General features: G+C 49.0%; 1 protein-coding gene across 2 annotated transcripts in view; it reads right to left on the bottom strand.

Annotated features, from left to right (window-relative positions):
• The window catches only part of LOC138489493 (zinc finger protein 383-like), a 431,218-nt gene that overhangs the window by 292,568 nt on the left and 119,908 nt on the right, over positions 1-18,742 (bottom strand). For both annotated transcript variants that reach the window (XM_069617234.1, XM_069617235.1), the window contains exon 3: positions 12,563-12,655. In XM_069617234.1, coding sequence (XP_069473335.1) covers positions 12,563-12,655 — 93 coding nt within the window. The remainder of the gene's footprint in view (positions 1-12,562; positions 12,656-18,742) is intronic.

The following is an 18,742-nucleotide window of genomic DNA, read 5'->3' as shown; positions in this document are numbered from 1 at the left end:
ACAGGCCTCATTGGCACAACAACGCCGCCCGGATGAACTCAAGCCGACCTGCCAGGCCCAGCCCAACCCACGAGGCTGACCAGTGACGTCTTCCAGCCAAGACCAACCACACCGCAGCAGCACCTATAGTTAGTCGTCGCCACCCAATCCCATTGAACCTGTGCCCCCTATAGTATGTAGGTTTTGATGACGTTTTTTGTAAATATATACGCCTGTCTTTGCTATTGTCAGACAGAGCGCTCTCGGAGTTTGCAGAGTTCTTTGCATGCCCTATTTTGATTGATAAACTCCCACTTAAGCTCACTCGCACTCTGTCTTGGCTTTATTCCCAACTTGGGAGAGTCCGTTATTTTCTCTCATTGCGGGGAGGATCGTGCTGGTTGGGGACGCTTGCCTTCATGCACCAGAAGGGACAGATGGAGGAATGCAATTGGTTTGGTTGGAAAGAGTATGTCAGTGGAAGAGCATGGACTTCCACCCCCAAGTGGCCCTCAGTGGGAGAGAGGGTGTCTCTATGATAATGACTGCCCGTTGCAGTTAACAGTTAATGTATTTGATACAGTTTAAGTTCATATTGGGGTGGTTTTAAGGGCAGCACGGGTATGCAACATATCCTACAGAAGAGGGTGCTGACTACAAGGAGCGAGGCATTGGGGGTCACACTTGGAGGATCTGAGCAGGTGGAGGAGGGATGGGGCCAGGGATAAAGAGGTTTAATAGGGGGTGGGAGCCTGGTCATGGGAACCCTGAATGTAAAGGGGATGAACTCACCCACAAAGAGGTCCCTAGCGGCCTGTGAATTTCAGAATGCCGGTCGGGACAAGCTGTGTTTGCAGGAAACCAGGCTGGTGGAAGGGGAAGAGAGGCGGCTAGGAGGTGTGGGTATTGGGCAAGTCTACTGGGCCTCAGGAAAGGTGAAGCCGGGAGGGGTAGGGATAATATTGCATAAACAAAAGAGCTTGCAGGAATGGGGGGTGCAGAGAATGATGGGCGGGTGACTGATTATAGTGCAGGGTAATATTGAGGGGACGAGGGTGGTACTGGCGGCGCTCTATGCCCCAAACCAGGGCCAAGTGGTGTTTATCCAGGATGCCCTAGATGCGATACTGGCCACGGCGGGTGACGTGTTTATCATAGGGGAAGACTTTAACGATTGGGCAGACAAACTACTAGATAGGAAATCTGCAGAGGAAAGCCCCCCCCACAGTGGGAGGGTGGAGAGAGGGGCATCTAGGCCGAGCTATTGAGGTAAGGGGGTTGAATGATGTGTGAAGGATGATACACCCGGGCGAAAAAGGGATATACTTTCTACTCCACCCCGCACGCCACCTATACTAGGATTGAGGATTTGCCTCTCAATGGGGATCAAGGAGGGAGACTGGTTAGTAGTACTATTCCGCCAGTAGGGTGGTCAGACCATGATATGGTGGTAATGGATCTAGATCTAGCAGGGCTTAGCAGGGCAGATGGTAGATGGAGGTGTAACTACTCCATCTGGCGGGATCCACTTTTTGCTGATAAGTTTGCAAGGACATTAGGGCATATTTTGAGATCAACAACACTGAGGGGATGGATGTAAATGTGATCTGGGATGCAGATAAAGCTACCTGGAGGGGACTTCTTATACAAGAAGGAGCTCGCAAAAAGAGGGAGCGTGAACTGCGGGAAGAGACGCTTAGAGCAGAAATCATGGAAGGGGAATCAGGGATGCATGTGGGGTTGAATACGAAGAGGAGGTACTGGAAGGTATCCAAATGAAACGAGCAGAACGTAAAGAGTTTAGGCTAGGGGACACCTTATGTTAGTTAAAATACCGTAAGCAAAGATTTTATGAAAAAGGGGATATGGCAGATGCTCTGCTGGCTGCCAGGCTCAGAGCGCAGAGGGCTGAGGGGTGGGTTTCCCCGCTGAGGAACGAAGGAGGACAAGGGGAGGAAGCACCCACAAAGATTGCGGAAAGGTTTGTGCAGTATTATGAAGGCCTATACGCAACAGAATGTCTGGGGTCGGGTACAGCCTCAGAGGATTATCTCCAAGGTGTAGAACTGGCGAAACTCACTCTCCCAGAGGTCGAGCTCCTAGAGAGCCCCATAACTGATGAGGAAGTCGTGGCGGCGATTCAACGGCTCCCCAAAAGAAAGGCCCCGGGCGAGGATGGATATAGGATGGGTTTCTATAAACAGTTTGAGAGGGTACTTCTGAAGCATATGATTTAGGTGTATAACAATATACTCGGGAAGGGGGCCGCCCCGACATCCTTTAGTAATGCCCTCATATCGTTGATACCCAAGAAAGGGAGGGACCCAACCAGATGATCCTCGTATTGACCAATATCGTTACTAAATGTTGATGAAAAAATATTTACACGCATATTCGCCTCGCGGTTGGAGGGTATGATGCCCCGGCTGATACACCCAGACCAGATGGGCTTTATTGCAGGGAGACAGCAAACTGATGCCATTAGGAAAACCATAGATCTTGTGGAGCATGTCTCTGCAGACTGAGGGTTATCCATTACTCAGCCTTGATGCAGAAAAGGCATTTGATCGTGTGGAGTGGGCATTCTTATTTGCGGTGCTAGGCAGGATGGGGTTTGGGGCGCAAATGCAGCGAGCGATAGGCGCGATGTACGCGCACCTAATGCACAGGTGGTGGTCAATGGAAAGACATACTGAGCCTTTCTTGTCAGTAGGGGAACGAGGCAGAGATGCCCTGTATGCCCCTGCTCTTCGCACTCTCCATAGAGCCGCTTAGTATAAAGCTGAGGCGAGATGGGCAGGTGTCTGTCATCAGAGTAGGGGCAGTGGAGTATAGGCTCTGTCTTTATGCAGATGACATCCTCCGTCATTTGTCCAACGTGGCAACGTCAATTAGAGGGATGAACCGGCTGCTGCACAAGTATGGGCAGGTGGTGGGATTTAAAGTACATTTGGATAAATCAGACCTTTTTCCCCTGGGGTGGGGGGCACAGGGAGACGAGGAAGATTGGAGTGAGTTTGGCATTCCAATTGAGCAAAACAACATAAAATCGTTGGGAATACAAATATCAAAAGATTTGAATGACCTGTACGTAGACAACTACCCCCTTTTGCTGAATACGCTTTGTGATGCTTTGGAAAGGTAGTCTAGGCTAACCCTGTCCTGGATGAGCAGGCTGAATGCAGTCAAAATGACCTTCCTGCCCAAGAGGTTATATTTATATCAAGCGCTGCCAATCGCAGCAATGACAGAAACAAAGGGTACATTACATGGTGTTAATTCAACCTAGGGAGAGAGGAGGGGTGGGGCTGCCCGACATGCATTTATACTATCGGGCTGCTCAGTTCAGTGCCCTGATCCCGCACCTAAGAGTAGATGTGCAGAAACAATGGGTGCAAATAGAGAACCACTTGTTCCGGCCAGTGACAATGGGAGAGGGGCTATGGGGGCACCAAAAGGCGATAACGAGGATTTTTAGGGTGCACCGTGTCTTGGGGCCATTGTGGAAGTTGTGGGGTAACAGAAAAGAAATGATCGGAGTCACGACATAGCTATCCCCCTAAGCCACATATGGGCTCCCCCGATCCGCGATAGTATCCCGGAGTACGCCCAGTTTCAGGATTGGTATGAGGCAGGGCTGGAAAGGGTGGGGCAGGTAGTGAAGGTGGAAAGGTTTGTGGACTTGCCTGAGCTGGAAGGGGGTCTGGAGATGGGGACGTGGTATTTTAGTATATCCAACTGGAAATATGCCCTACAGAGAGAGTTGACGGCCACCAGTGATAGTGTCAGGAGAGAGTGGAATGTGATGAATCCTTTGATTTCGTCACTTCCTCCCTAGGGGGGCCGTTCCCATGGGGCCAGAGAGGTGAGGCTGCTGCCCGATAGTCCCCCTGGGGGTGGTACTCAGCAGGTGGACCCCTCTGTGGAGGCAGGGAAGACTGTCTAGGGAGAACACGGTACTGCAACTACCACTTTAACCCCAAAAATACATTCCCCCACACTGTTAGGGCCAAAAACACCAATTTTCTTTACCTCCTCTTTCTACTCGTAGTTACTTTATGCAGAGTAGACCTGTCTATGAATATGGGAAAAACCATACTGTTACGAGGAAGAATAAGGAAAACTATGGCTCTATGGGAACTGACGCGAGGAAGAAGAAAAGAGGATTGAAGAGCCGGGCGCGGAACCAAAACAAACATACTAGCTCTCAACCACACACACGAGCCGGCAAAAGATAAACAGAGGAAGGATTCTCTTGTTGTCTGATTCTCCCTGGAGGGAAAGCGAGTTGAAGGGAGCTGACGTGCAGAGAACAGGGACTGATGGAGACTGGGACACGTCCCTGCAGAGCACGCTGCTGAGACACGAGGACCACAGCAGGAGAAACGGGTATCAAGCGGCGAGCTGGAGAGCGGAAAGAGGAACCATTGTACCTTTGAGGGACCCCACGCTGTGGAGCTGCTGCATGACTTCCAAAGGTGAGAGAAGCAGGAGAAGCTGTGAGCCGAAGAGAGAAGCAACCCGTGGAGCAGCGGTAAGGAGCTCACCCCTGGGGTTGAGAGAATCCCTGAAGAGCACTGTGTTAATGAACTGGGAATTGCTCTACAAAGCAGGGGACAGAGCAAAGACCCTCTTGAGGCACTGAGGGGCAGAGTTGAACCAAGCAAGAGCAAAAGAGAAATCCCATGGAAAAAGCCAGTTAAGTAGAATTGTCAATCAAAGTACAAGAATCGTCATCTTCCTTGTTACAGTAATTGGAAGAATCCAGAGGACTTTATATGGGAAACAGTGCCCGGCAGGATAGTGAACCGGGCTGGGTTAAGAGATATTGCAAACCAGAAGGAAGCATCTGGGACCTGTAAGGAACTCATGGTGGAAACAGTAAAGACAGACACACTGATCACAGTTCGTGTGTTTATTGAACAATGAACGCAGGTTGGAAAAACACCTAAGCTAAACCTAAATATAAGATGGGAGCAAGTGTCGACCATCAAATGAAAAATAAGCCACTCTAGTGGGGTTGTGTCAAAATAAAAGGGCCTATACTAAGAAAAACCTATTACCATATCCTTACAACTAAGTATAGAAAGAGTGTGGGATAGGGTTGCACTAAAGAAAAGAAGTGTTGCAAATAATAAGTCAGGATGCAGTACTGCAGGTCTCCCTTCTCCACGTTATCAGCAGGGACAAGGTGGGACCTTGGAGCACAGCACACACTCGAGCGTTCCTAGCATGAGCCAACAGTTCCATTGCAGCTATCAGGTTCTTCAATGGTTAAGTCGCTTTTCATTAAAATGTCTTTTGCCTTCAAGGCCTGATGTATCCAATAAATAAACGCAAACAAAAAGTTCCTTTCCACAGTTCACGTTGGGTGATGGCTTCACCCCTGGCTCCCCCTCTTCTGGGCGCAGACCCCTCGTAAGTCGTATTCAACAATTTTACTATACAGTTTCTTTCTCAATGAACTTTGAGTGATGACTTTGACATCTGCATCTCCCTCGGCCGGGCTCAGACCCCAAATGACGAAGGGGATTGTTAACTTCCCTCCCTTGTCTTGCATTACCTCTTAAAAATCTTAATGTCTTTTAAAACAGTTCCTCAGGGTTCACCCGTGTTTTTCGGCTTCCCTCTGCCGGGTTCACTCTGGCCGTCTTTTGCACAACAGTTCACTGTAGACATCCCTCAGTAGACTTCATTTCTTTCAGCACACTGTTCACAGGGACTACGGGCCTCGCTCCTTCTCGTAAGCATCCCTCGGCCGGGTTCACTCTGGCCAACCTTTATAACATACTGTTAATTTCTTTTATTTGTTGCTAATTTCACCAAGCAAGATTCATTTCCTTCCGCTTCACAATCATCTGTCGGTCAAAGACTTTCGACGGTACAGAGGATTTTGCAAGACCCCTGTATGACCACTTTGACCCCCCTTTATGCCTTCTTCCAAGGCTTTCTGGTTCTCGTAGTTTCAAGAAATGGGTAATCACCAGAGTTTCCTAAGTGAGCACCCACGTGGTGCTGTGCTTTTCTCTTGCTGCTGGTTTTCTCCCTCTTTTCAATAGTGTCTTTCAACTTCTCAAAAGTTCAAATTAGCTGGTGGCTATTTATCCTTCAACACAGTTCAGTTTCTTATCGATACTCCCCTCGACTCACCGGCTATGATGATCCGCTTGCCTTTCTTGCTCTTCAAGTCAAGGTTGGTAGCACGGAGACCAGCATCCTTCCCCGTCTTGGTTATTAGCGGAGGGGGTCTCATGTACCGTAAACATCTGCTGCAACACACGTTGGCTATTGTTCGCAGTCTTAGGTTTCCATCTGCAGAGGTTTCACTGGCCTAGGTCGTAAAGGGAAAGGTCGCTCCTCTCCTTGTCACCCTCTAAGTTTGCAACGTCTTTCTCCTCCTCTTGAACTGCCGTACCTAGTTAGCTCTCACGGTGTGCGGTCTGCCTTGCTCGTCTTGTGCTATGGTGCTCCACCTTTTATCCCTGCGGGTAAGGGAAAGGGCCGCCAGGTGTCTGTGATTCTGGTCAATTGCATGACTTTGCTTGACCGTTGTATTGGGACATGTTTTTATTATTATTATTATTGTGTTAGGTAAACGGCCGTTGTCTTCCGTGTTCTGTTAAAGTGTTTGAGTCGGAAAAGGAGGGGGGGGCAGGCATTTTGGAATATCCTACATGGTAAAATGGGGAAAAGGTGTTCAAAGGAGGGGGATACCGCGTCTCGCCCGTCGTTGTCCCACTCCCTAAGGACCCCCCATCCAGGTGATCCTCCCGCACTGGTCCACCCCCAGGAACTGGATCCAATAGCGATGGCCGTGTCCCCGCCACCTGGATGACAGATCCCCGAGAACTAGCCAAGGAGACACTGTCAGGTTTCTCACAGACCCATATGTTGGGCGGTTTATTTATTGGAAATGTGTAAGGCGCCTATGCACAGGTTAGTGAACCGGGCCTGATTGAGAGACATTATCAACTTGAGAAGGGGGTCTGGGACCCACACAACTGGAAGAGAAGACCAAGGGGAGTGAGTGATATCCTTTGGCCAAAGTTAAGAGAAGACCAGGGGAAGGAAGGTTATATCCTCTGGCAAAAACATGGACATCATTGAGAATATTGAAAGATAGCCCAAGAAAGGCTTGGGGAAGGGAGATGCTTTCCCCCCCATCTGTGTGGAACTGTAAAGAGTTGCCTAGGGAAGGGAGACCTCCCCTCTCAATCTGTGTGGAACTGTAAAGAGTTGCCTGGGGAAGGGAGACCTCCCCTCTCGATCTGTGTGGAACTGTAGAGAGGTACCTGGGGAAGGGAGACCTCCCCTCTCGATCTGTGTGGAACTGTAGAGAGGTGCCTGGGGAAGGGAGACCTCCCCTCTCAATCTGTGTGGACCTGTAGAGAGGTTCCTGGGGCGGGGAGACCTTCCCTCTCAATCTGTGCGGAACTGTAAAGAGTTGCCTGGGGAAGGGAGACCTCCCCTCTCAATCTGTGTGTAACTGTAGAGAGGTGCCCGGGGAAGGGAGACCTCCCCTCTCGATCTGTGTGGAACTGTAAAGAGGTGCCCGGGGAAGGGAGACCTCCCCTCTCGATCTGTGTGGAACTGTAGAGAGGTGCCTGGGGCGGGGAGACCTTCCCTCTCAATCTGCGTGGAACTGTAAAGAGCTGCCTGGGGAAGGGAGACCTTCCCTCTCGATCTGTGTGAAACTGTAAAGAGCTGCCCGGGGAAGGGAGACTTCCCCTCTCAATCTGCGTGGACCTGTAGAGAGGTGCCTGGGGAAGGGAGACCTCCCCTCTCAATCTGTGTGAAACTGTAAAGAGCTGCCCGGGGAAGGGAGACCTCCCCTCTCAATCTGTGTGAAACTGTAAAGAGCTGCCCGGGGAAGGGAGACCTCCCCTCTCAATCTGTGTGAAACTGTAAAGAGCTGCCCGGGGAAGGGAGACCTCCCCTCTCAATCTGTGTGAAACTGTAAAGAGCTGCCCGGGGAAGGGAGACCTCCCCTCTCAATCTGTGTGAAACTGTAAAGAGCTACCCGGGGAAGGGAGACCTCCCCTCTCAATCTGCGTGGAACTGTAAAGAGTTGCCCGGGGAAGGGAGACCTTCCCTCTCAATCTGTGTGGAAGTGTAGAGAGGTGTCTGAGGAAGGGAGACCCCACCTCTTAATCTGTGTGGAACTGTAAAGAGTTGCCTGGGGAAGGGAGACCTCCCCTCTCAATCTGTGTGGAACTGTAAAGAGGTGCCTGAGGAAGGGAGACCCCCCCTCTTAATCTGTGTGGAACTGTAAAGAGCTGCCTGGGGAAGGGAGACCTCCCCTCTCAATCTGTGTGGAACTGTAAAGAGTTGCCTGGGGAAGGGAGACCTCCCCTCTCAATCTGTGTGGAACTGTAAAGAGTTGCCCGGGGAAGGGAGGCCTCCCCTCTCGATCTGTGTCTAACTGTAAAGAGTTGCCTGGGAAGGGAGACCTCCCCTCTCAATCTGTGTGTAACTGTAAAGAGGTGCCCGGGGAAGGGAGGCCTCCCCTCTCGATCTGTGTGGAACTGTAAAGAGTTGCCTGGGGAAGGGAGAATCTGTGTGGAACTGTATCGAAAGGCCTACTGACGGCAAGGGGAAGAGGGATATTCCCTTAAAAGTCACAAAATGCCTAAAACCATCCAGAAGGAAGGAGCCAGCTTTCTGGAGTCAGGGTGGAACTAATTATATAGTTTTCTGTTCAAGTGTAACGGACGGAAATAGGTTTGGGACATAGGACGGTGGACTGTTTTTCTTTTGATGGATATTCTGACACCATCCTCAGCTTTGTTTGAGGCAGGGAAACAGATGCAACAAGACAAGATACAACAACAAAGAACAGTTATATTGGCCTTATGACAATCCTACCGTGCAAGTGCATGACAAGGTGATACGTGCAAGGAGGAGGTGGGTAGAGGAAGAAGTGCAGGAAGTGGGGAGGGCAAGTGCAGGTAAGGCCAAGGCAGCAAGTGCCAGGGGAAAGAGGGGGAGGGGAGGAAGAGTACAGTGGACAGGGAGGACTAAGTTGGGATAGTCTGGGAAGGCAGCCTGAGGGCAAGTGCTGGCAAAGGATGCTGGAGGGGACTGGTGGGGGTGGGGGAGGGGTGATCTGACCCATGTATGACTCTGAAGGGAACAGGCCCCAGTTACAGTGGCAGATGGCAAGTTCAGCAAGTGAGGGGGAGAGGGAAGGAAGAGGAGAAAAGGAAGGTCTTGAGATGTTTCCGAAAACTTAAGCAGATCCGGCTCAAGTCTGAGGGGGTAGGGGGTTGTTCCAGAGGGAGGCACCAGCCGACGAGAGGGATCTACCTCCCACGCTCTGCTTGGAGAAACGTTTGACCTGCAGAGAGTGGGAGCCAGAAGACCAAGAGTCTGGCTGGGAGGTATTTGAGGGAGAGAAAACTGTATGTAGAGAGGTTCGAGGCCCTAGACAGCCTTGTGGATGATGCAAAGGGTTTTGAATTTGATCCTTGCAGTCACCTGAAGCCAGTGGAGAGGTTTTAGGGCTGGAGAGATGCGGACCCTGGGCTTAAGGGCAAGTATAAGTCTGGCAGTCTGATTCTGGATTAGTTGGAGGGGGTGAAGGGAGGAAGGAGGCAGGTTGAGGAAGAGGCTATTGCAGTAGTCAAACCTAGAGAGAACCAGGACATTGAGCTTCTGGGCTAAGGTGAGGAAATATAGAATGCCCCTGAGGAGATGAAGCTGAAAGTTGGACTTCTTGGCAAGGTCCATGATGTGTGGCGAGAAAGAGAGAGAGGAGTCAAAGACGATCCCAAGGTTTTTTGCCTCATAGGTGGGTGAGAGCATGGGACCAAAGGAGTTCAGGCCAGTGAGTGGGAGTGGGGGGGGGGGGACTGGCATTCAGGCAGAGATCATTGGCGGGTCTACTTCTGCACCCTTACAGGAAGAAATGATCTGCTGCAAGGATCTAATCAAAAAGGACCGTAACATGCAGGGCAGATATTAAAAGATTCCATCCCAGTGACGTAAGAAACACTGTGAGGCTATGAGCAAGATGTTCAGGATAGGGAGGGGGAAATCACCACTGACGTGATGTTGAGGTTAAGGAGGATGAAATTACCACTGACATGATGTTGAGGATAAGGAGGGGAAATCGCCAATGACATGATGTTGAAGATAAGGAGGGGAAATCGCCAATGACAGGATGCTGAGGATAAGGAGGGGGAAATCACCACTGACGTGATGTTGAGGATAAGGAGGGGAAATCGCCAATGACATGATGTTGAAGATAAGGAGGGGAAATCGCCAATGACAGGATGCTGAGGATAAGGGGGGGGAAATCGCCAATGACAGGATGCTGAGGATAAGGAGGGGGAATCACCAATGACATGATGCCGATCATAAGGAGGGGAAATCACCAATGACAGGATGCTTAGGATAAGGAGGGGAACATCACCACTGACATGATACTGAGGATAAGGAGGGGGAAATCACCAACGACATGATGCTGGGAATAAGGATGGGAAATCACCACAGACATGATGCTGATGATAAGGAGGGTGAAATCACCAATGACAGGATGCTGAGGATAAGGAGGGGGAATCACCAATGACATGATGCCGATCATAAGGAGGGGAAATCACCAATGACAGGATGCTTAGGATAAGGAGGGGAACATCACCACTGACATGATGCTGAGGATAAGGAGGGGGAAATCACCAATGACATGATGCTGAGGATAGGGAGGAGGAAATCACCACAGACATGATGCTGATGATAAGGAGGGTGAAATCACCAATGACATGATACTGAGGATAAGGAGGGGGAAATCACCAACAACATGATGCTGGGAATAAGGATGGGAAATCACCACAGACATGATGCTGATGATAAGGAGGGTGAAATGACCACTGACATGATGCTGAGGATAAGGAGGGGAAAATCACCACAGGAATGATGCTGATGATAAGGAGGGTGAAATGGCCACTGATATTGTACGTGCTGCCTGCCATCCATGCATGGTACGCAGTGTTCACAATTGCAATTATGATATGATATGATAGTTTATTTATATAGCGCCTATACACAATGTGTTTCAATTAAACCCCAGCGCTTCTTTAATGTTTAACTTGTATTTATTTCCCGCCGTCCCTTTCTTTATTGGCTTCATCTTCTTTGACTGCTCCCACTTTGTAAAAGAACAAAACGGGTCTAAGAAAATATCAGTTTAACACATGGGTCTGCAACCTTTGTCTCTCGAGATGTTTTGGACTACAACTCCCATCAGCCCTTGCCATCAATGGTCAATGGAGAAGGATCATGGGAGTCATAATCCAAACCATCTGGAGAGCAGCAGGTTGCAGGCCCCTGGTTTAATGGCATCTAAAGTGTTAGGTTCACCTTTTTTGCATCATTACTGTTTGCTTTAAGCATTAATTACTCCATGGAAAGCTTTTTAACTCAGCCCATGCTACCAACATGTGAGTTCTTTAGTAACTCAAAGAGCAACTGCAATGGTGATTAGGAGGTCCTGGCTCTTGCTTTGCTCAGTGACAAGTTTGATGCAGTTGAAAAGCTGAACCAAGAGTCAACTTTTTGACAGAATCTGTGCTTAATCTTTCTCTTCCACCCTGTGGCATTCCATATCCGCCTTCCACCCTGCGGCATTCGATCTCTGCCTTCCACCCTGCAGCATTCCATCTCCGCCTTCCTCCCTGCCGCATTGCATCTCTGCCTTCCTCCCTGCCGCATTCCATCCCCACCTTCCATAATGGCATTCCACCTCGGCCTTCCACCCTGCTGGATTCCATCTCTGCCTTCCACCCTGCGGCATTCCATCTCTGCCATCATCCCTGCCGCATTCCATCTCTGCCTTCCTCCCTGCGGATTTCCATCTATGCCTTCCTCCCTGCCGCATTCCATCTCTGCCTTCCTCCCTGCGGATTTCCATATGTGCCTTCCTCCCTGCCACATTCCATCCCCACCTTCCACCATGGCATTCCACCTCGGCCTTCCACCCTGCTGGATTCCATCTCTGCCTTCCACCCTGCGGCATTCCATCTCTGCCATCATCCCTGCCGCATTCCATCTCCGCCTTCCTCCCTGCGGATTTCCATCTATGCCTTCCTCCCTGCTGCATTCCATCTGTGCCTTCCTCCCTGCCGCATTCCATCTGTGCCTCCTGCAGCATTCCATCTCTGTCTTCCTCCCTGCCGCATTCAATCTCTGCCTTCCTCCCTGCCGCATTCCATCTCCACCTTCCTCCCCGCCGCATTCCATCTGTGCCTTTTGCCTTTCTCTCCCTCTCACCCTCCTTTCCACTTACTGCTTCCCACTCTTCCTTCACACATCCATCCCTTATTTCCTGTATTCCTTTCTGACTTCCAATCCTCTCTTATTCTCTGGCATCCTTCCTTTCCCTCCCTCTCGGCTTCTTCTTCCTACCACCCATGTCATCATTCAAATGTTGTGAATTTTACCAGGTAACTCTTATAATCAACAAACCTCTCACGTTCTCTCCTTGAGATCCGGGGGGGTAGATGTGGTGTGGAATGTCTGCGTTATCATGTGTGGACAAGACATGTATGTGTGCGACTGCAGATCACAGCTAATGCACAATACTTACCATGAATTCTCACCGCCTCCAGCGTGTCCGTGGGACTCAGGTCTTGCTTTCCTTTGGTTCTTAATGAAAAGACAGTGCTAACAATAAGTGGACCTGTTCATAAAATAAAAAACACATATTATTAAAAGGTAATCCTTGCCCTAATATAAAGAGAATAATCTGTTATTTACCACATGGTATATGTTAGATGAAGGAGTCGAGTATCCCCACAGTATGGTTATTTGACAAAAGGGGGGTCTACTGTCCAATAAAATGCTGGCAAACTATTTCCCCATGAAATACAAGCCCCAGCAGCAGGGGGCGCTGCTGCTAAAGAGGGTGAAAAGCAACACGAGCATCAATTTGTTCCAGAAAGTGAGAGTACAATGCTGCAGCTGCATGTAGCTCAGGGAGCAAAACTCGGTGGCAGAACAGAAGGATGCAGACTGCTCAAAAGGGCAGCCCCCCTGTGGGGGAAATCTGTGGGACCATGGACGGGAGGAGAATTGAGCTTCAGGAAGCAAGTAATCAAGTAATGAAGAGTCCTGCAGAAAACAAGGAGGACTTGAGTTGTTACACACCACCATCCTGTCACCAGCTACATAAATACTCTAGCAAGCCGGTTACCAGACATTTGGTCGAAAGAAATTGGTCGAACCAATTTGGTCGAAAACCGAATGGTCGAATTTTTTTTTTTTTTCCACTCTTTTTTTTTTTTTCTTTTTGGGGGGGGTCCCCCCCCAACCCCCTTTTTTTCTAAAAAAAAACCTTTTTTTAAAAAACGAAAACCCGAAAAATAAATATATAATAATAAAAAAAATTCGACCATTTGGTTTTCGACCAAATTGCGTCGACCAAATGTCATTCGACCAGTTTTTCTTCGACCAAATGACTGGACACCAGCAAGCCTTGTGAGAGGAAGAGGCGTCTAAGCAACGGCCATCTTGAAATGGGAGAATCCTTCCAAAACAGGCCCCTAAAGGAAGAAAAGCTCTATATGGAGGATTCTAAGAGTTATTACACATCACCATCCTGTCACTGAATACATAATCACTCTAGCAAGCCTTGTGAAAGGAAGAGGGCATCTAAGCAACGGCCATCTTGAATTGGGAGAATCCTTCCAAAACAGGCACCTAAGGGAAGAAAAAGTCTACATGGTGGACATCTTAGAATGGACTAAATTTCAGAAACTCCTCCTACACTACAATCCTCACGTGGGTCCCTAGCGACCAATTATGAACAGGAGTGCAACAACACCAAGGTGCCAGAATACTACTATTGTCATGACTCCCAGAAACCACGGTTCTAACCGCTAAGGCCACCACAATACACCAGTGCCATGGACCACCACAAAGATCCTGACACTGCTATACTGGAGACTACCCGTGACAGGAAAGTGCAGTACATGCATACATCTCTGTAGTAGACACATTCACCTACTAAGCAATCGTTCTGGAATGCATACTTGTAACCTGCAGGTTGCACATTAACCATCTGAGCTATATCGGGAGGATTAGATTCTATAACCTGCAGTTTGTGTTGCTCTCCCTCACCAGTGGAGGGTCCTTACAGAGTTTTCCTGCATCACTTTGATTAACAAGTGGAAATGAGAAGAGAATTTACTGACATTTCTGTCCATTTTATGGGGTTTCATAGATAATTTCCATTTCTTGTAACCATACATTAATAAACGGGTCCCCGAATTCCTACGTTTCATCCAGCTAATGATTATCAAAAGGGGGCTCCATTTAAACCACACTCTTGAGATCAGCAGCTTCACCAGAAATGCCAGATACAATGATTGCATGCGGGCGAGAAAATTGCTATCCAATCAGATGGCTGGGAACAAGGACGGAATCTGCCAGTAGCCTATCAGTGTCCCGCTCACCCATCAAGGCAGCCATGGAAATAGGAAAAGAGCTACTTCTGTGGTTAGTCTTTCCCATTCCCACTTACAATGCATTGAGGGCAGGGCTGGCATGTCTGGATTTAAAGCCATGTGCTTGCCTCCAATAGCACTGGAGAGAGGGCCTCCCACAAACACAATAGCACTGGAGAGAGGGCTCCCCACAAACACAATAGCACTGGAGAGAGGGCCTCCCACAAACACAATAGACAACTGAGACAACCACAAATATACAAAACAATTACACAAAATGGAGCACAAAGCCAAAACAGTACAGGTTCAGGAACAACGGTGCACTGCACACTGGGATACCTATACATACAGGGCAGTGCTTCCAGAACCACCATTGGTGCAGGGCTCTGAGGGGTGTAAGGGTGCAGAAGCATATTTTTTGGCTACAAACGTTAACAAATGAAAGGATTGGATAAATGCCACTCTATCCCCACATTCTAGGAGGGGTTTCCTGCCTCAAAGTAAACTAAGGAATGCGTCAGGATGTCAAAACAAAATGTCTGTTACCACTGTGTCCCAAAACCCTACTTCTGTCCCTAACGCTAGTAACCTGAATCAACTGTGCAGGGCTGGTCTCTTTCAAAGTAAAGTGTTCATAGTGTAGGGGAGGACTGGCCGCGAGGCCCTCCTCACCTGCAGCCTTCTCCCCAGGTGAGGACCATGACTCGGTGAGCGTCCCCTCGTGCCACCCGGGCCCAGGTGGAGGAGGATTCACCCGCCGACGACATTGCCCACACGTATCCTTTCCTTGCATTTACCAAAATTTAGTTAGGCCTAGACGCCATCTTGTCTAGCAAACATGGCGTGAGTTCAGCACACTGTAACGAGGCCCCCACCTTTGGAGGGCCTTTCATGCATCTCTGCCGCCTCAGCAGCCCTGGCAGATCCGCTGCGAGCGCGTTCCCATGAGAAAGTCGGAGATGAGCTAAACCCGAGATGCCAACACGGCAACATTCTATCAGTCACAATGTAATACTGCACCCCGTATGACCCAGACCGCAAGGCCGGGGTAAAGGGGAAAAAAGCTGAAGCATCACTATCTGAAGAAGGTAGAAAACAATTCAAGTATTGGTATTAATGAACTACCTCTGTTTAAAATGTGAATAAACTATAAAAATGTAACGTTATATGATATCCCTCCAGGTCTGGACTAGTGCTGCTATAACCACGGAGAAAGATGTTGACCAAACGTGTAACCTCTATCTGTAAAAGTGTTTTTTCAATATTATGTAGAAACTTGAACTCATATATGTTTTCTGAATCACCCAAAGCGGCGAGCATCAATCTCTGTAGGCCATAACCTAGATATCCCTCGTATAACGTCTAATGTACATACAATACGCACACAATGTAGTGAATATAATGTTAGGTAATGAAAAGGTACCGGAACCGACTGTATTAAAGAAATGTGTAACGAAATTGGAATATATATGTGTGTCTAAATAACGTCAAAATAAGGCAGAACAGTATAAAACTTCTGCATTCACTGATTAGCAACGCACGAGGAAAATACCTTTGTGGATATATGCAAGGCCATTCCCTCTCCCACCCTACCAAGCCTACCAGATAAAAAAGCTAAGACTTGTGCCGCGCTCCCTCACCTCCCCCAACCAAGCTGGCGTTACTTCAGAGAGTCAGAGGCCCCGGCGCCGCAACCAAGGCCACAGCCCGCCACCTGTGTTATTTACAGCACGGTAATAAACCCACGTTTGAACCCACTGATCTACCAGCACCCTCTCATAAATCCCACAAACCCCCCTAGACCCCCCAAGAATCCTGACCCCGTGCAAGGACGATCCCCATCATTGGGACAAGACACAGAGACCCATCTATATAATAACTTCTAACGCAGCAGACAGACATGTATCATTCGGCCCAGGCCCCAGAGCCCCGTCCCGCGACCTAAAATACCGGTCAATAGGACACAGGTAAATCTCACCCCAACCGACAACCACCAGACCTCTCACGAGGTGCATTCCTCATGTGTTGCGTTTATTTTATAAGATAAGCTGATGAGCGATTTATTAATGAACTTAAATGTCGTTTTCTGAATAACTGCAGTGTGCATGGCCTAGGGCAAATGAGACAGGAAAGGTATTCGTCATTGTCACAGGCTGCCCCAGCATACCAACACCGCGCGGATGACCTCAAGCCGGCCTGCCAGGCCCAACCCAACCCACGAGGCTGACCAGTGACGTCTTCACGCCAAGACCAACCACGCTGCAGCATCACCTATAGTTAGTCGACGCCACCCAATCCCAATTAACTTGTGCCCCCTATAGTGTGTAGGTACTGATGACGTTTTTTGTATTAGAAATACGCCTGTCTTTGCTATTGTCAGACAGAGCGCTCTCGGAGGTTGCAGAGTTCTTTGCATGCCCTATTCTTGGATAAACTCCCATTTACGCTCACCCGCACTCTGTCTTGGCCTTATTCCCACTACGGGAGAGTCCTTTATTGTCTCTCATTGCGGGGAGGATCGTGCTGAAATTGGGGGCGCTTCCTTTCAGTGGTGACCCCGATAGCGTGATATCTCCAAACTATTTTTCCTAACTCCTTTTTTAACGACCCCCTTGTGGCACGAGAATCTCCGGTCGAGAAGGGATACGCACGGTGAGCCGTCTCCGGGAGGCCGCCCGCCAACGGCGACCGGCATAATAAGAAGTGCGCACTCAATGAGAAAGGGTACGGGATCCCGATTGGAAAAAAATCCCCTTTGAGTGCCGCTCGCCGGAGCCAGGGGCTGACCGTTGAGTTACCGGTGACACTGCCTGGACGGACCCAGTTTCGGAGACTATCGGTTCAAGACGGGCACGTGAGTACTGAGTGCGAGCGATCGTAAAGGGGAAAAGAGGGGAAATTGTGAACGGGAGAACGGGGATAGGTAGAGGAGAAAAATAACGGGGGTCTACTAAAAACGGGTCTTGAAACTTTCTTTATTCTTTCTTTGCATATGGCCATTAGGAGTAAGAAATAAGTGACGTGGTAGAAGTGACGGAAACCTAGCTCCGAAAGGGGGTGGAAGGCGGCGCCGCATAGTGCTATCTAGACTAGTACTGGGAATATATGAAGAAGTAAGAAATAAGTTATTGGTGTCTAGCAAAAGGAGACACCGGGAATATTTTTAGTGATTGCTACTCTCTCTATTTCTTTTTTTCCATTTCCACGGGGTAAGGGGCGAAAGAGAAAAGGGTATAAGGTTGATATACTTGTATAAGAACCATAAAATAGGGAGCACATCGTGAGGAGTGGGGACTAAGTGGTGGCACGTACAGACGTGAACACAGTAACCTAGCAGAAAAACAGGGACAGCTGGCCAGGGAGGAAAGGGAGGAAAGAAGACAAGGTGTGAGTGGAAAAGCATTGTGAAGGGTGCGCGCACCGTGTGAATGTTGGAGACGAATGGTTGACCGCGAGGTGGTGCCAGAGAGTGTTGGCCGTAACTAGTAATTAATAAGTGCAAGCGAAATCACATGAGAGTGCCTGGGAATGGGAAGGAGATGAGCTATGGTGGGTGAGAAAGGATTTGCGCAGTGAGTAAAAGTGGGTGACAATTTTTGAGAGGTCCGCTCTTGTCTGTGCCATAACGGTATACATACGCATATCTACACCTAATTAAAAGTAAAGAAGGTGAACACGGTAGCATTAGTGATCTAGAGAATGGGGGCAGAAACTCCCTTGTCACACATTTGTAGGAGCTTACCGGGATATGCTGAACGAATAAATAAATATCATGATCAATGGGTAACAGAATTGAAAGGGGAGGGTCTGCCCCAGATTTGGCCCGAGGGAGGGTCCTTTGACAAAAGCGTTCTTGATATGGTGCGAACATGTATTAGCCTCAAGTATAAGGGGAAGCAATGGCAAAATAGGAAGGAGATATTAGATCTCTGGAGATTGTTTGAGGAAGTACCCCCACCCAAAGCTCCGGCACCAAATATTGATTTACCTTCCACCACGGATAATCCACTGATGATTCCACGAGAGGAAAAGGAACAGCTAAGTACAGAACGACCTGCGGAGGTGATTAGTTTGTACCCAATATTACATAAACCCGCCCCCGCAGCAGGATATAGCGACCCTACTTATGTGCCTCCCCCCTCAACTAGTACCCCACAAAGACCAACTGCACCCCCGCCATACGAAAGCACCAGAGAGCGCGCCCAGGGAAGCACACAGAGGGTGGACATAGAGAAGCTAACGAGCGACTTAGAGTCGAGGCTTACAGTGGCAAGGGATGAACTCTCAAGAATAAAAGACATATGTGAGCGCACAGCGTGCGC

The sequence above is a fragment of the Ambystoma mexicanum genome, chromosome 9, assembly GCF_040938575.1.
Source record: "Ambystoma mexicanum isolate Mex_15411 chromosome 9, UKY_AmexF1_1, whole genome shotgun sequence".
NCBI lineage: Eukaryota > Metazoa > Chordata > Amphibia > Caudata > Ambystomatidae > Ambystoma > Ambystoma mexicanum.
Note: the sequence above shows the minus strand (reverse complement) of the source record. Positions and strands in the feature narration are given on the sequence as shown.